This window comes from Chrysochloris asiatica, unplaced genomic scaffold (assembly GCF_000296735.1).
Source record: "Chrysochloris asiatica unplaced genomic scaffold, ChrAsi1.0 scaffold00013, whole genome shotgun sequence".
Lineage (NCBI taxonomy): Eukaryota > Metazoa > Chordata > Mammalia > Afrosoricida > Chrysochloridae > Chrysochloris > Chrysochloris asiatica.
The window spans coordinates 1,451,556-1,469,384 of NW_006408531.1; the positions used below are offsets into that span (position 1 = coordinate 1,451,556).

Here is a 17,829-nt window from a genome sequence, read left to right on the forward strand (position 1 = left end):
AAGGAGTACATCTGAATCAATGGATGCCTGGATTAGTGAGCTTAAAGATAAATCTCTCAATACCAGTAAGCTAAAAGCTGAGAAAAAATCATGAAAAAATCTGAAGAAAGTCTGAGATACATATGGGACAACATAAAGAGGAATAACCTATGGGTGACTGAAATTCCAGAACAGGATGAGACAAAGAAAAGCACAGAAAAGATAGTCGAAGAGCTGTTGGCAGACAATTGCCCTAACATTATGAAAGACAAGAAGATAACCATTCAAGACTCTGAACAAACCCCTGGTAACAAGAACAAGGTTATCGTTTCTGTAATGTTGAACCATCGTTATACACCTGGTATGAATGAATCTCACCTGGTAATGAGATACATATTTTTGATATGCTTTGGATTTTGGGCTAGGATTTTATTGAGACTGTGTCAATGTTCAAGAGAAATACTGGTATGTCATTGTCATTTTTGGTAATTATGCTGATGTCATAAAATGAATTGATTAGCATTCAATCCTTTTCTATACCCTGTAATAGTTTGAGCAGAATTGAGCTTTTCTCTGAGTGTTTGTTAGAACTCACCAGTAAAGCGGTCTGGACAGGAAAAAAGCAAACAAAAACCACACATTACCACTGAGTTGATTTAAACTCATAGAAACCCTATATAAGGTTTCTGAGACCGTAAATCTTTACAAGAGCAAAGATTTGCTCATCTTTCTCTCTGAAGTGGCTGGTGGGTTTAAACTGCTGACTCTGCAGTTATAACTTCAACAATGCCTAGCCCAAAACGCCACCCTGACAGGGCTCCGTTCTTTAGGATTAATTCTGTAAAATCAGAAGGCAGAAGAAATAGATTGAATGGGTCCTTTTATTGTGAAAAAATAACAAAAACAAAAAAACTAAAGTCGGTGTCACATTGGACAAGCTTTTACACAGATATCCTAATCAACCTTCACAACAACCTTATGGACTGAAAATTTATATTCTGATTTCTACAACTGAGAAAACTACAGGTCAGAGAAGCTAAGTAACTTGCCCAGGATTCAAGAGTAAGTCAAAGAGTTAAATTCAAGACCGATTGATTTCAAGGTTGTTTACTTTTCAAACAGCTTCTGAACCTTAAAAGAAAGGGACATAGGTCAATATCCCTCTTTTGAAATTGTGCTCAATAACATGGCCTTTAGTCAGCTGCCCTTCAAATTATACTCAGTACGGAACTAGTCATCCTCTAGGAAGTTTGACCTACAACAATATTGCTGTCATTCTTCTTTGGACGGTCCTCTACCAATCAGCATCTGGTCTTCTAGTCCACCGTTATTTTACTCTACCCTCTCCATGACTCATCATGTTCCCATGTTAGTATCCATTTGTTTTGTTAAGTGTGGTCAGATGAGTTCCAACTCACAGTGACCCTGTACTGGGTTTATGGAGTCCTGTTGTGGTGCTGTGGGATAATGCACTGGACTGCAAGGTCAGTTTGCATTGCCAAGTCGGTAGTTCAAATTAACCAGCCACTCCTCATAAACCCCATTTAGGGTTGTTATGAGTTGGAAGCGACTCAAAGACACTGAGCAACAACAACAACATAGGGTTTAGAGAGATAATTTCTTTATATACATATTCAAATTAGACATCAAACAGCATAATACAGTAAAAAAATTTCATTGCCAAGAGTCAAAAAGCTTGAGATTCACTTTTCGCAAGTTAGGGAAGGAAAAGTTTGAGGGTGCCAGCATCTCTTGAAACAGAAAAACCAGCATGGCGCCACACCCTCTTCCAGCACATGCAATGCAGAAATCATCCCAAGAAGAGTGGTAAAGAACCCTGGGCACCATGGAAGCCACCCTGGACCTGGAGAAAAACCTGAACCAGTTTCTTCTGAATCTGCATTCGTTGGGTGATACCCACACAGACCCATCTCACCTCTGTGACTTTCTGGAGAACCATTCCCTCAATGAGGAGGTGAAAACTATCAAGAAGATGGGTGACCACCTGACCAACCTCCACAGAGCGGCCATCCACCAGGCAGAGCTAGGTGAATATCTCTTTGAGAGCCTCACCCTCAGACTCAACAAGGAGTCTACAAAGCCTGGCAAATGTAAGGCGCCTTCCATCTCCCTCTGCCATCCTCAGATCTTCTGCCTGAAACTCTCTCTCCAGCCACAGATGCAGCAGTGCCACTACCCTGGAGCCCCTTTCTCCCAAGCTGTGGCCCAAATGAAAACAAGAAACCTTCCTTTTACAGCCAAAAAAAAAAAAAAAATCTAGCTTAGTCCTTATTACCTCAAAACATGGCAATCTCCATGTGTTCGTTAAGTCTCCCTTTCCTCATTAAGAAAAGGATTTTACCTTCCACCTAAGACTTTTTAGTTCTAATAAAAGAATACATAATGATTTCAATAGGGTAAACATTCAATAATTACCACATACTGGTAACATAATGTTGTTGTTGTTAAGTGCCATCAAGTCAGTTCTGACCCATAGCAACCCTGAACAGGGTTTCCGTGGCTGTAAATCTTTACGGGAGCAGAAAGCCTCATCTTTCTCCCGCCGAGCAGTTGGTACTTTCGAACTGCTGATCTTGGGGTTCGCAGCCCGATTCATAACCACTATGGTACCAGAGCTCCTTGGTAACATAATAATTAGGTTTAAAATATTATGCAAATTTGTGGCGTTCAAACTATTATCCAAATCCACTATTCTCAAGTCAATAACGACTCACAGCAAAGCCCATAGGACGGAGTAGAACTGCCCCCATTGGGTTTCCAAGGCTATAAATCATTACAGGAGCAGACTGCTAAATCTTCCTCCCATGGAGCTACTGGCTGGTGTGAACCACAGACTTCTCAGTTAGCAACACAGCACTTAACCATTACACCACTAGGACTTCTTACTAAAATGTTCATTTAAAAAATTATTTTCCCCCTTTTTGATATCCAACAGTCACAAAAGTCTACCCCCCAACATTATTTTTATTAGAATATTGACTGTTCTGACCTGATGTTAGCAGATTTTGCTTTTAAGTCGTTCCATCTTTGGTTCATGTCATCTAGTCGATGTTGAAGCACAGTAGCTTCTTCAGAGTTTCCCAAAGCTTTTACCATCTTCTGTCTGTTTCCATCAATGCTTTTAAATATGTCATTGTGGGCATCAATTTCCGCCTGGATGTCCTAAAAAGGAAAAAGATAATGTAGATGTCTTGCATTAGTGTCAACATAACTTGAGTTTTCAATATACAGCTTAATTATTTTATATACCATTAATGAGTTGGTTTTAGGCAAAAAAGTTAATTTCCCCTTAAAAGGTAAGACACTCAAGTAGTCATATTATTATTACATTGCAACTAATAGCTTTTAAGCTTTCAAATAAGGATCCCTGGTGGCCCACTGGTTAAAATTCTACTGCTAACCAAAAGGCTCAAACCCACGAGTGGCTCTTTGGGAGAAAAAGGCTGGAGGTCTGTTGTTGTTGTTAAGTGCTGTGGAGTAGATCTGGACTCATAACAACCTTTTATACGTTTCTGAGGAGCAGCTGGTATGTCTGAACCACTGACCTTGTGGTTAACAAACAAGTGCTTACCCTACAACACCATCCAAGGACTTCCCCAGAAAGATCACAGTTTAGGAATTCCTTTAAGCAATTCTATTCTGACGTTAGTTATGAGTTAGAATCGACTAATGATGTATAACAATGACATCATCCTCTATTTCTTAAAAATTTAATGCATTATAATCCAAATTTCATGTATCAGTCAGATGAATGTTAGTACTTCATTTTTGCCTATTAAGTAGAAAAATACTTCATTTTTACAAAATAAATTTGGGTGCTGAATAAATGAAATGATCATTACTAAAAATTAATGCTAAAACTGGTTCAGGTATTTTTAGGAAATATCTTCGTAATCTGTAGTAAAAGCCTAAAACTTCAAACTATCCATCCTAGAAAGATTCATGTACTATCCCATTACAGTGATTGATTTTAATGTGAAAAAACAGAAGTTTCTCTACTACATCAATGACAATATTTTTCTCAAAAAGAATGCAAACCTATGTAGGATGATGTTAAGTTTTCAAAGCTGGTTTTAAATTGCCATATGTATTAGTGGATAAGGAAACACACAGATACATTAAGACTGTAATACCAAAGAAACAAAACAGTGCAGTCTCTGTATAAAAGAATTAAAGGTGATTTCCTTTTTCTTTTTAAACATGTTCTCTGTGTTTTCAAAAACTTCTACCAAAAAAACCTGGGTTATGAATAAGTAGCTAAATATAAGAATTTATTTTAGATTAAAAAAAAAAGGTTTTGTAAATTTTACTTTACAACTAATCCATGACAATATTGTCACAATAACTATTTATATTAATTTGGCAATCATCCTTTCTGAATGAAATGGAAGCAACAGAAAGGTGTGACAGTCACAAACTTTTATGAATTTACAAATGAAGAAACAGATATCAGGAGCAGTCATGAAGGTATGGTATGAGTTTCCATTGCATTAACTGGTAATGGATATTAAACAATTTACTGCAGAAATAAAAATATGACCTTACAGGCAATCAATCTGAATTAGTAAAAGGAGAACAGTAAATACTGTATGCTTTGCACCCATTTCAAGTTTTCCTTTATTGGACCCACTCTTTTTGGTTCCTCTCATTCTAAATGCAGTGGTAAAATTTCTTTGGATACTCAGAACATTCTTCTTCATTGAAATTCACTCCTTCAGAAACCAAGACTGAGGGACCAAATCTAAATGATCTCTCTCCTCAATTACCCACAGGCCTACACTAGCCAGAAGAACCAGCAGGAAGGGATCTTTTACATCTTACAAACTCCCAGGCACCTGAGAGGAAACTGTTGCTCACATGAAGCTGAGGGGTGGAATTCTCATATTCTAACTCTTAATGAAATGGGGGAAACTAACAAAGCCAGATCTTAGAAGTGGGGGGAAATACATGGAAAGTTTAAATAGTTTCTGAAAGACACATGGTCCAAACTAACAATTCCCTGAGCTTCTCTGACCCTAATGACAAAGTCACATCAGGTCCATCTGCAAAGTATGATAAAGGTACACAAAGAATTAAGTTTCCCCAGGGATGTGATGCTGTAGAAATAAGATCTAAACTGCTAATCCCAAGGTTAGGGGTTCAAACCAATCAGCTGCTCCTTGGAAACTCTCTCTCTGCAGGGTCGCCATGAGTCAGAAATAACTCAAGGACACGTAACAACAACTGAACAGACTTTAAGATTGTGAAATCTGTCTGTATTTCACTGGAAGCTCCACCCTGAGATTGTTCAATATCAAGTGGATACTGACCAGGAGCAGAGCAAGAACAGAGCAAGGTTCTCACAATGAGTAACATTCTGCTCAGGAAATGGCAATCTCATTATAATCTCAGTTTGGGAAGCTTTAAAAAGAAGTTTTCAGTTACAAAGAAAAAAATTCTGCTGAAAGGTTCTTTGATATCATCTCCTGGACAACATAGTTTCTATTCTTTGGGATGAAAGTGTCTTATTTTTGTATCCTCAAATTCACTGGGATTTCATCCAACGGGATACATTAAAAGATCATCAGACAAAATTTCCAACATTTCTAATCTTATACTGTATATGTGTATAATAGTCCTCCTTCTCAAGAAGTTCAACAACATATGAGCACAACCTCCGTTTTCCTGTATAGCATCCTAAACATCATTGCCATGAACCACACGTAAAATCCCAAGGCAATTTCAAGTTGCCACAGTATCTTGAAGTAGCCACTCCTATTGCTCTGATTATATTCAAGAGAAGCAGAAAGGCAGAACTTCATTAATACCTAGAAATAGTTTAAGTTTCCCAACACTATTCCACAATGGTATCCCAAAATGTGGACACCAAGAGCAAGAAGCAAATGCTATCTTTCCCAACCCAACCACCGTGACAAATGGAGGAAAACAGGGTTGCCTACCTAGTCTAGCAATGATTTGTAAGTATCACTAAAAAGTTTTAGGTAATTGTTGGTGCTCATATACTCCCATTGGAATGTTAACTTTCGTTATATGGAAAACCATTTTAGGTTTCTGGTTGTGATTTTTTTTCCATCAAAAGTTAGGAAAAGATACCAGAGATGGAGGCAGAGATGAGGGCATGGAGAAATAGAGCAGGTGAAGACTCTAAACTCATGGAAAGAGAAAGACTGTGTGCTGGCATCCAGGAGGCAGGCTTGCAGAATGTGCTCTTTGGTTGTTGTAATGATTATATACTCCTGAGTGTTTTTATGTATATTTCCCCCCTCAAAAACAAAAACAGAGGGAATAATAGAAGTGAAAATACTGTTGAATGATGATGCACAGAAGAGATTGTTATCAAGGCAATGAAACAATGAGTGTAAAACTGATGTTCTCCCATGTAGACTACCACTCAATTCATAATAAAAATTAAAAAAAAAAAAAAGTTAGGAAGAAAATTCACAACCAGAAACTGACTAAAGAAAAGGAAACCACCAAATACTATTTTATTTAGCACTTGGTCAAGTAGACCAAGAACTCCTAAAGACAGAAAATGACCTTAATATTTCTTCTGCATCTCCATGACATGCTACATAAAATAAGCCTAGTATAACATAGGGAGGGAGGCAGATAGAAAGTGCTATCGTTCTATATGATAAGCACTGGACTGAGAACCACAAGGTCCCCAGTGTCAGTCCACCAGCCGCTCCACAGGAAAATGATGAGGCCTTCTTCTCCAGCAAAGACGTAAAACCTCGGAAACCTTATACAGAGTCACTGAGTCACAACCGACTGGACAGCACTTAACAGCCTGGATGGATGGATGGATGGATGGATGGATAGATGGATGGATGGATGCATCAATGACTAGATGAATAAGTACCATTTTGATTAAGGGATTTATTAACCACTGTGGTGTCAGGAAAACTATCAGATTTAAAGAACTGGAAAGACATAATGATTATTTTGTTTAATCTCTTCATTTAACATTTTTAATAAGTGAATCTAAAATTCTTTAGAAGACCGTTCTGCAAAACTCTAGCGAAGCACTCTCCCTCCCCCTCCCCATCCTGGAAATTGAGAATTAAACAGTGAATGAATCATGCTGCTTCACAGGTTTTAAAATAAAGATGCCAGCATGGGAGGTTGTCTGACCATGACCCTGATGTCGTATCAAGTGCTAGCATAAATTAGAGCTTCAGGAAGCAGGGTGTGAGCTCTTGCTCACTTACTGGACAGTGGGGAGATCTGGTCCTACTAATGCTTACCACGGTCACAACATAAAATGGCTACTGGTAATGAGTTATGGAAATATGGTGCATCTAGAAGCAATGACTCTTACCACCATGTAACTAAGTAACTCCTGTGGCCCCAGCAAGATATTCAAGCAGCTACACTAACATTTGAAAACCAAGCTGAAGGATTCACTTGAAATGCACCATCTAACAATGTAGAAAGCAAAGAAAAACTGGGATCGAAAATAAGAATATATACATCTCTCTCTCAAATAAAACACTATTGATAACATATGTTATGGTATGTGCCGTGGAGTCGGTTCCGACTCATAGCGACCCTGTACAGGGTTTCCGAGGCTGTAAATCTTTACGGGAGCAGAAAGCCTCATCTTTCTTCCATGGAGCAGCTGGTAATTTCGAACTGCTGACCTTGCGGTTTGCAGCCCGATTCGTAACCACTACACTACCAGAGCTCCTTTTGATAACATATAGGCAGATATTTAGTATGGATTCCAGAAGGTGGCTACAAGGGTTCACAGAAATTCACAATGACCACAATTTGTCTTTTTGTAAATAAAACCCACTACCAAAATCGTAAGGTCGGCAGTTCATACCAACCAACCACTCCTTGGAAATCCTATACAGGGTCGCTATGAGTCGAAACAGACTGGATGGCATTTAACAATAACAACAACTCAAATTAAGAGTCCTGGTATGGCTCTATAGGATAAGCACTAGACCACATAGTTGGTTTGAGTTGCAAAGCCATAAATTCAAGCTCATCAATCACTCCTCAGTAATCCTACACAGGGTCACTATGAGTCAGAACAGACTTGATGTCACTTAACAACATAAAGATATTGTATTTAAACTGTAGAATGTATGTCAACACTTTTTCTTTATTACATCCAATAATAATGTATTATAATAATAAGCTTGAATTATAAGAGCGAACATGTTTCTTCAGATTCAGTGAGCAGAACTGATAGTAAAGAGATGGAGAGAGTGACACCAAGAAGCCTTCAACAAGTATTGACTCATCCTCTTTGGACTTGTTGACATAATTGTGGTTTGTTTTTGCATCACATATTTACCTAACCCTAGCGTAGTGGTTACAAATCAGGCTGCGAACCGCAAGATCAGCAGTTCAAAACTACCAGCTGTTGCATGGGAGAAAGATGAGGCGTTCTGTTCCCGTAAAGATTCACAGCCTCAGAAACCCTGTCCAGGGTCGCTATGAGTCGGAACCAACTCCATGGCACACAGCCAGCCAGCCACATGGCCACAGCAATGTTTTTCCTGACCCCTTTCCTGATGGAGAAAAAGCAAGGTTAGAAACAACTTCCCTACCATATCCCAAAGGGCAAGCTAAATATACAAAGTCAGCCATTAGGGGAAAATACATCCACTGCTCCTTTCAAAAGTCAGACCAGAATTCATAGACAGTTTAGAATTGATTACAAGAGCCCAGTAGGAATTCGGCCAAAGCCTTAGGTTTTGAAAATCAGGAGCCATATTTTTTAAAAAGATACTACCTAAGTAAAAGGAGACCTGGTGTGGGCTAATGCGTCAGAGTGCAACATTATTTGAACTGCAAGTTCGGTGGTTCAAGCTCACCAGCTGCTCCTTGGAAACCTATACAGGGTCACTATGGGTTCGAATCAACTCAACGGCACTTAACAACAACAACCTAAGTAAAACAGAATAACCAAGTAACACCAACAAAGCTCACTGTGCCTTAGTTTATATCATTTGTCTATGAGACAGGTTGTAAGGTATCTAGAATACTGAGTAGATGCAATGAATGATTTATTTTTTTCAATTTATTAGTTTCAATTTTATTATTTAATTCGTTTATTCTATAAACTACTTATCCCTATTCCCACCCCAACAAATAATCCGACAGATTTTAACTTCTCTATTAATAACCATGGATTCCTGGTGTAGTGCTGTAGGATCAGCACTGGACTGTGAAGTGCAAGGTCAGCAGTTCAAACCCACCAGCTGTTCCTCGGAAGCCCTATACAGGGTCACTATGAATCGGAACCAACTCAATGGCACTTAGCAACAGCAAAAACAACAACAATTAATAATTTTGGAATCAAATTTAGACAGACAACAGAAAGTGGTATCATTTAGACTAAAGCAGAATTTATAAATAAAGAAATCAAATTAACAAGGGGAGGGTCTACCTTGTTCTTTATCCATGACTGCACGGAACTCAATGCCTGGTAAATAGTATCCTCCCCAGACGCTCCTTCAGAAATATTTTCTAAATATCACGTAAATAAGCAGACCTCGGAATTGGAAGCCTACTGAGTCTCTTCTAAGGCACGTTTGTTTTAACTTTAGATATTGCAAATGGACTTGTAAAACAGCTTCAAATTCTAAATTTAAAAATTACAGTCATCCTAAAGGAAGCAAATGAAATCAAGGAAATTTAGATTTGAATGGTTTCACTCTGTGGTCACTATAAAGAGGATTTGCCAAGAGGATGGTGCGATGCAGACACACACATACACACACACACACAAACTACTTAAGAGAATTACCATTATTAGCCATCTGGTAGCACATCTACATTAGTAAGTAAATAAAAGGCAACAGTCATTCAAAACGTCAATAAACTATAAATGCCAAAGACTCTGTCCTTCATAATTCGTAAGTAAAATAACAGCAAGATGGAAATGGCTCAGGTATATGACAGCATGTGGGCTGCTGTGAGAGCCATCAGGTAGGAAGTCCAATGAAGTACTTTCAAGGAGAATATCATTAAAGTCAGGCTGCTAACACAATGAAATCATAGCTTAGGGATCAACCTTCTGTTGGTCTTGAAATGGATACATGGAGATTGTCGGGCTGATTTATGTTTTCCTGTGGGTATATTCACCCAAATAAATGAAAGCGATTAAAATTTTTGCTGGGCCAAACCTCTGCCTCAAGTTAACTACAAGTATGAATCCTCAAGACAGTCACTCCGTGTACTGGTCACAACTCTTGTTGTTGTTAAGTGTCGTCAAGTAAGTTCCAACTTACAGTGACCCTGTATGGGGTTTCTGAGAGTTTCTGGTGGGCTTGAACTGCTGACCTTCTGGTTACCAGCCCAGTACTGATCCTACAGTGCAACTGTTTACCTTTAAAGACTTGGTTAGATGGTAAGAGCCATCGTGATGACAAGAACAGCTTGCCACAAGGTCAGACTTCCCTGATCGGAGTTCCAGACTCAGCCTCCTCCCTAGATACCACTCCAAGGCACACATGTTTCATTCCAATTGGGGTTTCCGGATGCTTAGAGAGCTGCCACCTTACAGGAAATGTAGACAACACCTCCTGGATACCTACGGACTCCCACAGAAGAGACACCAGTCTCTTCTGGTTCCAGTAAAACCGGAGTGAATAACAACTGCAATGTAACCTTATGCTGTGCAACTATAATCCTGGGATATTTAAAAATAAGAAAACCAGATTTACACAGCTCAAACATGTGCCAAACACATCCCTATTAATGGATATCCAATGAAATCATAAAACAACTGACGTATAAAATTACAAAATACAACTGTGAGTCAACAAATATCCACACTCTGGCTGTAGAATTCATTTTAATCAACTTTTAGAAGAGACTAATGCATCATTTTTCAACATAATCTCCTTGCTTTTCAACATACTTTGTCCATCTCCAAACAAGCTTTCCTAGTTCCTTATTAAAGAATGTTTTTGGCTGAGTTGAGAGCACAAATGCACCCCTGTCTTCACTTCTTCATCAGAAGTCAATCTGATGTCCTCAAAGGGCTGCTTTCAGGGGACCAAACAAGTGAAAGTCTGATGGAGCAACATCAGGACTATAGGAAGGATGGTTTAACACCTCGAAATGAAGTCTCTGTACGGTGTCAGTAGTGTGGGCAGCAGTGTGCTGATGTGCACTGTCATGCAAGATCACAAGGCCCTAGGATAGCAGTCCTCTGCATTTACTCTGAAGTTTAGGCTTCAGCTCTTTAGTGAGAATCTCACTGTAGCTAGCACTGTTGATTGCTGAACCCTTTTCCAATAATAGAACTTGAAAATCCCAGAAAGTGGTAAGCATCAATGTTCCAGCTGATGGTTAACTTTTGAAGTCTTTCTTGGTAGGCAACTGAGGATATTTCCATTCCATACTCTGCCATTTACTCTCAGGCTCATAGTGATGAATCCATGCCTCGTCACCAGTAACGATTTTTCTAAGAAACTTTTACCTCCCTTCGAGTATCAGTCCAAATTTTGTTTGTAGATGTCCAAACACTTCTGTTTAGGCTCTTCCTTGAGTTGCTTTGGTAACCATCTCGCACAAACTTTCCGAAACCAAAGTCTGTCTTGGATTATTTCATAGGCAGAACCATGGATGATTTGCCGCATAATTCACTGTCACTCATCTATTCGACAGAATTACTTCACGTGACTGCTCAATGTTGTCATCAGCCACAGACAGGCATTTTAATACAATTGGAGTGTGAATAAGTTTTGATTGACTTACCCTCGTATCACAAAATATCAGAAAATCTCTTTCAATTTATATATGGCAATTTACTTATGCCTTTAAATTATGTAGAATTGCTGTTTTCCCATGGTAATTTCAATTATTTGACAAGCCCACAACTTTCCAGACCAATCATTTTTGGAAGATCCACCTCTTGGCTATTTTGAACACCAACTACCAAATATGTCAGTATTTGGGTCCATGAAAAAGAGAATGACTCCAAGCAAGATGGATTGCCACAGTGGCTGTGACAGTCACCTCAAACATAACAACTGTGAGGCAGTGTTTCATTCTGGTTGCTATGATCGGAACCGACTTCTCAGCACTCAACAATCTCAGCAATGGTGTAAACCCTAAAACGGCATTCATAACACAGTAAAACTACTTTTATGCTGAGACAGCACACACACACACACACAATCACACAGAATAATTACAACACTTTAACAAAAATTTAAAAGTATAAAATTGCGAAGGCTAGTACTCTCCCTAGAAACAGATCACTAATTCAAAGGAAAGGAACAGTCCAGTGGAATCCTATCTAGAGAAAAAAAGGATTTCTCTTTGCACAGAAATGTTACTCAGCTTCTGAAGCTATCCTCTGGCTTTTGCGTTATGAAGGTGTTGTTGTTAAGTGCTGTAGAGTGCGTTCTGACCCATAGGGAAACTGTACAGAGTTTCTGAGAAGCAGCAGGAGCAGCTGGTGGGTTTGAACTGCCGACCTCGCAGTTCAAATTGGCTGTGTGGTCCAGCACATTAATCCACAGCATCATCCCAGGACCCCATTATTAAGGTAGGCTCAGGTGTTTTCCTAGAAGTGGCATTCTCTTTTGGAGCTGGGGAGAAGGTAGTTGTATTTAAGAAGTGTGAGGCGCTGATAGCTTTCTGTAATATCAGGAAACGTCCTGGCAAGGAATCAATGAATATAGGCTACACGCAGGGGGATAGCTTTTACAAAATTATGCAAAGGACTTTTATAAAAGACCCGACTTAGAGAAAAATACATTTATCCATGACAAGTTCCTAAAACTGAAAGAGATTAACTTTCACATCAATTTTTATAAGAAGTCTCACATAAAAACAAACATATGAGCATCTTCTGACTGGGGAAAGTAATAGGATTGTTTCTCTGAATTTTGACCTTTATCTACTTGCTCCCTACACTCTCCAAAAATGCATCCCAAACCAATTATTTGGCAAGAAAGTAAACCAGTTACCCTTCTTTTACTATCAAGTCAACAAATAAGAATGAGAGATGGCCTGGTGTGCCACTGCAGGATAAGCAATGGACTGCTAACCCCAAGGCTGGCGGTTCAAACCCACCAACTGTTCCTTGGACACCCTATGGTGGTTATGTGCCGTGGAGTCAGTTCCGACCCACAGCGAGCCCATACAGGGTTTCCGAGGCTGTAAATCTTAATGGGAACAGAAAGCCTCATCTTTCTCCCATGGAACAGCTGGTAGTTGCAAACTGCTGCATTTGCGATTCGCAGCCTGATTCATAACCACTACACTACCAGAGCTCCTTAACAGGGTTGCTATTGGTCGAGATAGACTCCAGGGCACTTAACAATAACAACAACAAAGAATGAGAGATCTGTAAATCTTCAAGCTTTAGGAGTTAAAAGAGGACACATACTACCATTATGACCAAAACACTAACTCTGTGAATACAAGGGTACTAGGGCTGAAGTCCCTGCCCTCCCACACATGGACCCTGGTACCACAGAGTTAGATATTCCAGCCATGATGGTTCTGAAGTGGTGCTGATGGATACTGCACAGGACTGCAAGGCCAGCGGTTCAAACTCACCAGTTGCTTCTCTGAAACCCTATGTAGGGTCACTAACTGAAAGGCACTTAACAACAACAAGGGCTGAGGTCAGTTACTAGCCTCTGGTATCTGACTAGGCTTTTAAGACTAAATACAGCAATTACCATACAAAGTCCAGCTATTATCCACAATTAATGCCTCTCAGGGGGTGTGAGGAGTGGTGAGGAGTGAATTATTCATGCCATGGATGCCCTATACCCTTTTTAGAAATAAACAAGATAAAACCTATACAAAACAAGCTAACAGAACTCATTATGGCCATAAAGTTTGTCACCTGCTGTTACCAGCTGCCATAAAGGAGATATTCTCTCCCTCCCCAGCCCCTTCAAACCGATGAGCAAGCTGAATTGGAACCAACTTTTACCCTCAAGAATTTAGATACTCAACAAGGTATTAATTGCAAGAGGTCAGAGCCCCCCTAGTGTTACAAACACAATCCTTACTTGGGGGAGTAAGCTTGGGGGGGGTTGGTCCGGAAGGATCATCCAACAAGAGGAGCTAAATTCCTTTCTACACACTCTTCCCACAATATTTCTATAATCAGGAGTCAATCAAGGGCTCCAATTGTTTTAGAAAAGCTTTCAAACTTTTCAAATAGCATGGTTTTCTGTCTTTTTTCCTCTAGCAATTATGATTTATAAGAAAAAGCCCATTATTCCTTTAAAGACTCAATACAGTACTGCATATAGTATTTGTACTTGCAATAAGCAACCTTCACTGAACACATCCGTTAACAACTGATGAATAATTGATTTTCACATGTGGAGAGAGAGTACTTCAGCTTGCTTGCTTTCTCTCTTTTTTTTTTTTAAAGACTGGAAATTGAAAAAAGATTGGTGCTTGGCATCATACAAAGTCTAAAGAGGACAGGAGCCCCTAAGTGGCACATAGAGATTTTCTGTTTTGTTTAACTATAAATGTTAGGTTGTTTGGCAGCCAAGACAAAATGCTAGCACATGCTAATAGCCTTCCTATGGGGTGGGGGGGTGGGGGGGGGAAGGGAGGAAAGCTAAATGCAAACTATATAATCCAAGTAGTGAAACACTCAATGTTTAAAACAGATACACACAAAAATGAAAGCTTGAACTGCGCTGAGCCTTGGTCACTGGGAGACAGCTTCTCCTGACTCCCAGGGCGTCCTCAAAAAGGGGACAGGGCAGGGCAGTGTCTGCAGCTGAGGGGCCAGGAGAACAGGACCCCTGCCTCCGGGAAGTAGGAGTCTGGCAGGAAAAGCAAGTGTTTGTTGCTGGTTTTGATTTGTTTTGTTTTGTTTTCTTTCCAAAATACCTTTCCGTTCAATTACCAGCCGCCTTGAGTACAAAGGAGCTGTTTGGATGGGAAATTCTAAAAGTGACAGATGTCCTGAGAAACACTCATGACTAAAGGAAAGAATGGCAAATGTGCTCTTTACTTGAAAGATTCTTTGTATGAGAAATAATTGAATCGAATACTTTCTACGTCATAAAGCTAAAGCATAGGTTAAAAAAAAGAAACACAAGTAAAGAAGAAGGGGATGAAAGTACATTGGTGAAGTCTGCGTTCTGCATACCTTTTCAAATTTTGTCAACAATTCCCGTAAGCTGAAGTTCAGACCAATCATCATCTGGTATCCCTTGGAGACTACATCTTTCTGGCCGACTTCCTTCAGACAAACAGCGTTTCACTTCTACACACCGTACCTTCCTGGCTATACTTTAAAATCCTTGGTAAAATCCTTTACAAGCCTTGCCCTTGGGCCATGGTCCATCAGCAACAGTAGCTTGCGCTGGGGCATTTTAGACACCCCACCGTACCTTCCTTGTTTCATGGGCTTCAGAGTTCACACGGAGTAGACCTGTTTCTGTGTGTTCTGATAGCTGGGTCCCACGAGGCTGGCATGGTCTCCCTTTTAGTCTAGGAAGCCCGGGAATCCCTCCGGCACACCTCACTAATGACCAGCAGGCGACAACTGCTCTCTCCTGGGCCTCAAGCTCAAAGTTTGTTCTCAATTACACACAGGCAGGCAAAAAAAAAAAAAAAGAAGCTATATCCTGGAAACTTGCATGAGAGAAGAAAAAAGAGCCAACCATTACCAACTTCCTCCACTCAGACTGGTTTCAGAAAGAAAAAAAAAAAGCCTGGGTAAAGAGCCAGTTTTCAAAAAGAGATGAGTATGTGGAGCTGAGAACAGCGAGGAGTCAATTCTGGTCTAAAGAAACACCAAAACACAGGACAAGAGGTTGCCTCCTCTCACCCTGCCAGACACCAGCAGCTTGTGTTGCTATAGTAACCACGAAGCTACTTTCATTCCATTTCCCTAGGTCGGCCTAGCCTAAGGGATGCTGTCAGAAAGATCGAAGTAAGTTGTTTAAAAGTTGCTTCATCTGTCTGGAGAAAGTTCTAGCAGCAGGGCTTGCAGCCTGGAAAGCAGTGGAGAGAACTGCCTCAGCTTCTTGGGCAACACCCCTGGCTGATCTGACAGCAGTGTGGTAATTGACTTTCCTTCCCAGCAGTTGTTTATTATTTGAATCAGCATCCTCCCTTCCACCACCCCTCATACAGTGTAAAAGTGGGAATCTCACGCCCACTTCCTGGAGGCTTCTCTGCCCACTCTTCAGCTGAGTATTTCTTAAAACATCTCAATCCTGAATGGGCCAAAGGATCCATGTGCTAATGGAAGTCCACCCATGAAAAGATGCGAGGGTGGGTGTATAAAACAATACAAATCACAAGAGGAAGCAGGCGTGGCTGATTTAATTATTTCTATAAAGGTTTCAGGATCATAGTGATGGGGAAAAAAACTTTTAAAGGAAAGTCCCTTGATCTCACTGATACGATGAATGTCATTTAGGACCAATTCATGTGGGGAGTTTACTAGTTTCTAACATAAAAACTGATAAGTTAAAACTACTCAAAATGTGAATAATAGCCATCAGTTATATTGTCTGTATCTTCTATTTTGATGTGAAAATATGACTGGCACTCAGGAAAACAGTAATTTTCTACAAAGTTATCAGTGTACTCACTTTCAGTGAAAAACTTTAAGCCAAGTTATCTATTCTTTGCACTGCTATAACTAAGCATTCCAAGGCCAAGATGTGATTTTGCTTTTGCTTTGTAGCTATTCAGTATACCAGTAAAAGTTTAGAATGGCACATAGCCATATTTTTACTCAAGTGATGAGTTATACAGTGTCTTTTGGTATGGTTTTTTTTTGTTGTTGTTGGGTTGGGTTTTTTTCTTTCTGCTTTTTGGCAAGCTGCACAATCCCCTCATGAGCTAGTTTCCTATGCCCACTCTGTATGTGCTGTATGCGGGGGGTGGGGGTGGGGTGTTATTGACATGTGGGACTTACATGTGAAATACGATTTATCTACATGACATACTTCTCTTCAATTGCAAGCAGAATTTTATCATAAATATATAACATCTTCTAAGGTGTCCTGGTATAGCACTGTGGGAAAGTGCACTAGACTCAAAGGTTAGTTTAAACCACAAGGTCGGCAGTTCAAATTCACCAGCTGCTCTCTGAAAGCCTACACAGGATTGCTATGAGTCAGGCAGACTGGAAACAACAACAAAGAAGGTGACACCATCAAAAAAGGAATAAGGTTAATCTTCATAGAACTAGCTTTATTTTTTTTTTTCATCAGGACATAGAGCAAAAAGGAAAAAAAATACCCCTAAAATCAAGTTATCCAGCACCTAAAAGGTTATTTGAATTAACTAAATAGAAAAATTGTTAGTATTCATTTAATCAGATATAGAAAGATGAAATTTAATAACAGAAAACAAAACAAAAAACCCACTGGGGAATAGTACACCAACAACACAATGTAGTTATTACTTTCTGGATTTGCAAACCATTCTTTTTCTTTCCATGTCATCTACATTTTTTCAGATCAGTGTTAAAATGCCATGTGTTTTACATATGCGCATCTATACAGCATTTAATAAGCTTTTTAAATTGTTTTGTTATTTATTCATAAAAATCTACATGTCCTCAGGGGCAAACTGGTTTTATATGGGCTTTCTAACAGAATGTGTTTCACCTCCAAGTACCTAACTCAGATTTATACACAGACATCTATTGATTTGAGCCACAAATATGGTGATCTAATAGTTATTCAGTAATGTAGAAGTAGAAATATTTCTTACAAGGTTTGGGTTAAAAAGTCTTGGCATCAGCATGACCAACCATCAGAAATGAAGAAACATATGCAGATACTGACCACACTCAACCCAAGCTGGAAGGGCTCCGGGCCACATGCTGAGAGGTTTCAGCAGCAG

The 17,829-nt window shown here is 39.6% G+C and overlaps 1 protein-coding gene across 1 annotated transcript in view; it reads right to left on the bottom strand.

Moving 5' to 3' along the window:
* Nucleotides 1–17,829, bottom strand: part of UTRN (utrophin) — a 574,637-nt gene that overhangs the window by 226,878 nt on the left and 329,930 nt on the right. Inside the window, 1 exon segment of the mRNA XM_006834702.1 lies at nucleotides 2,990–3,162. Within this exon segment, the coding sequence (XP_006834765.1) occupies nucleotides 2,990–3,162 (173 nt within the window).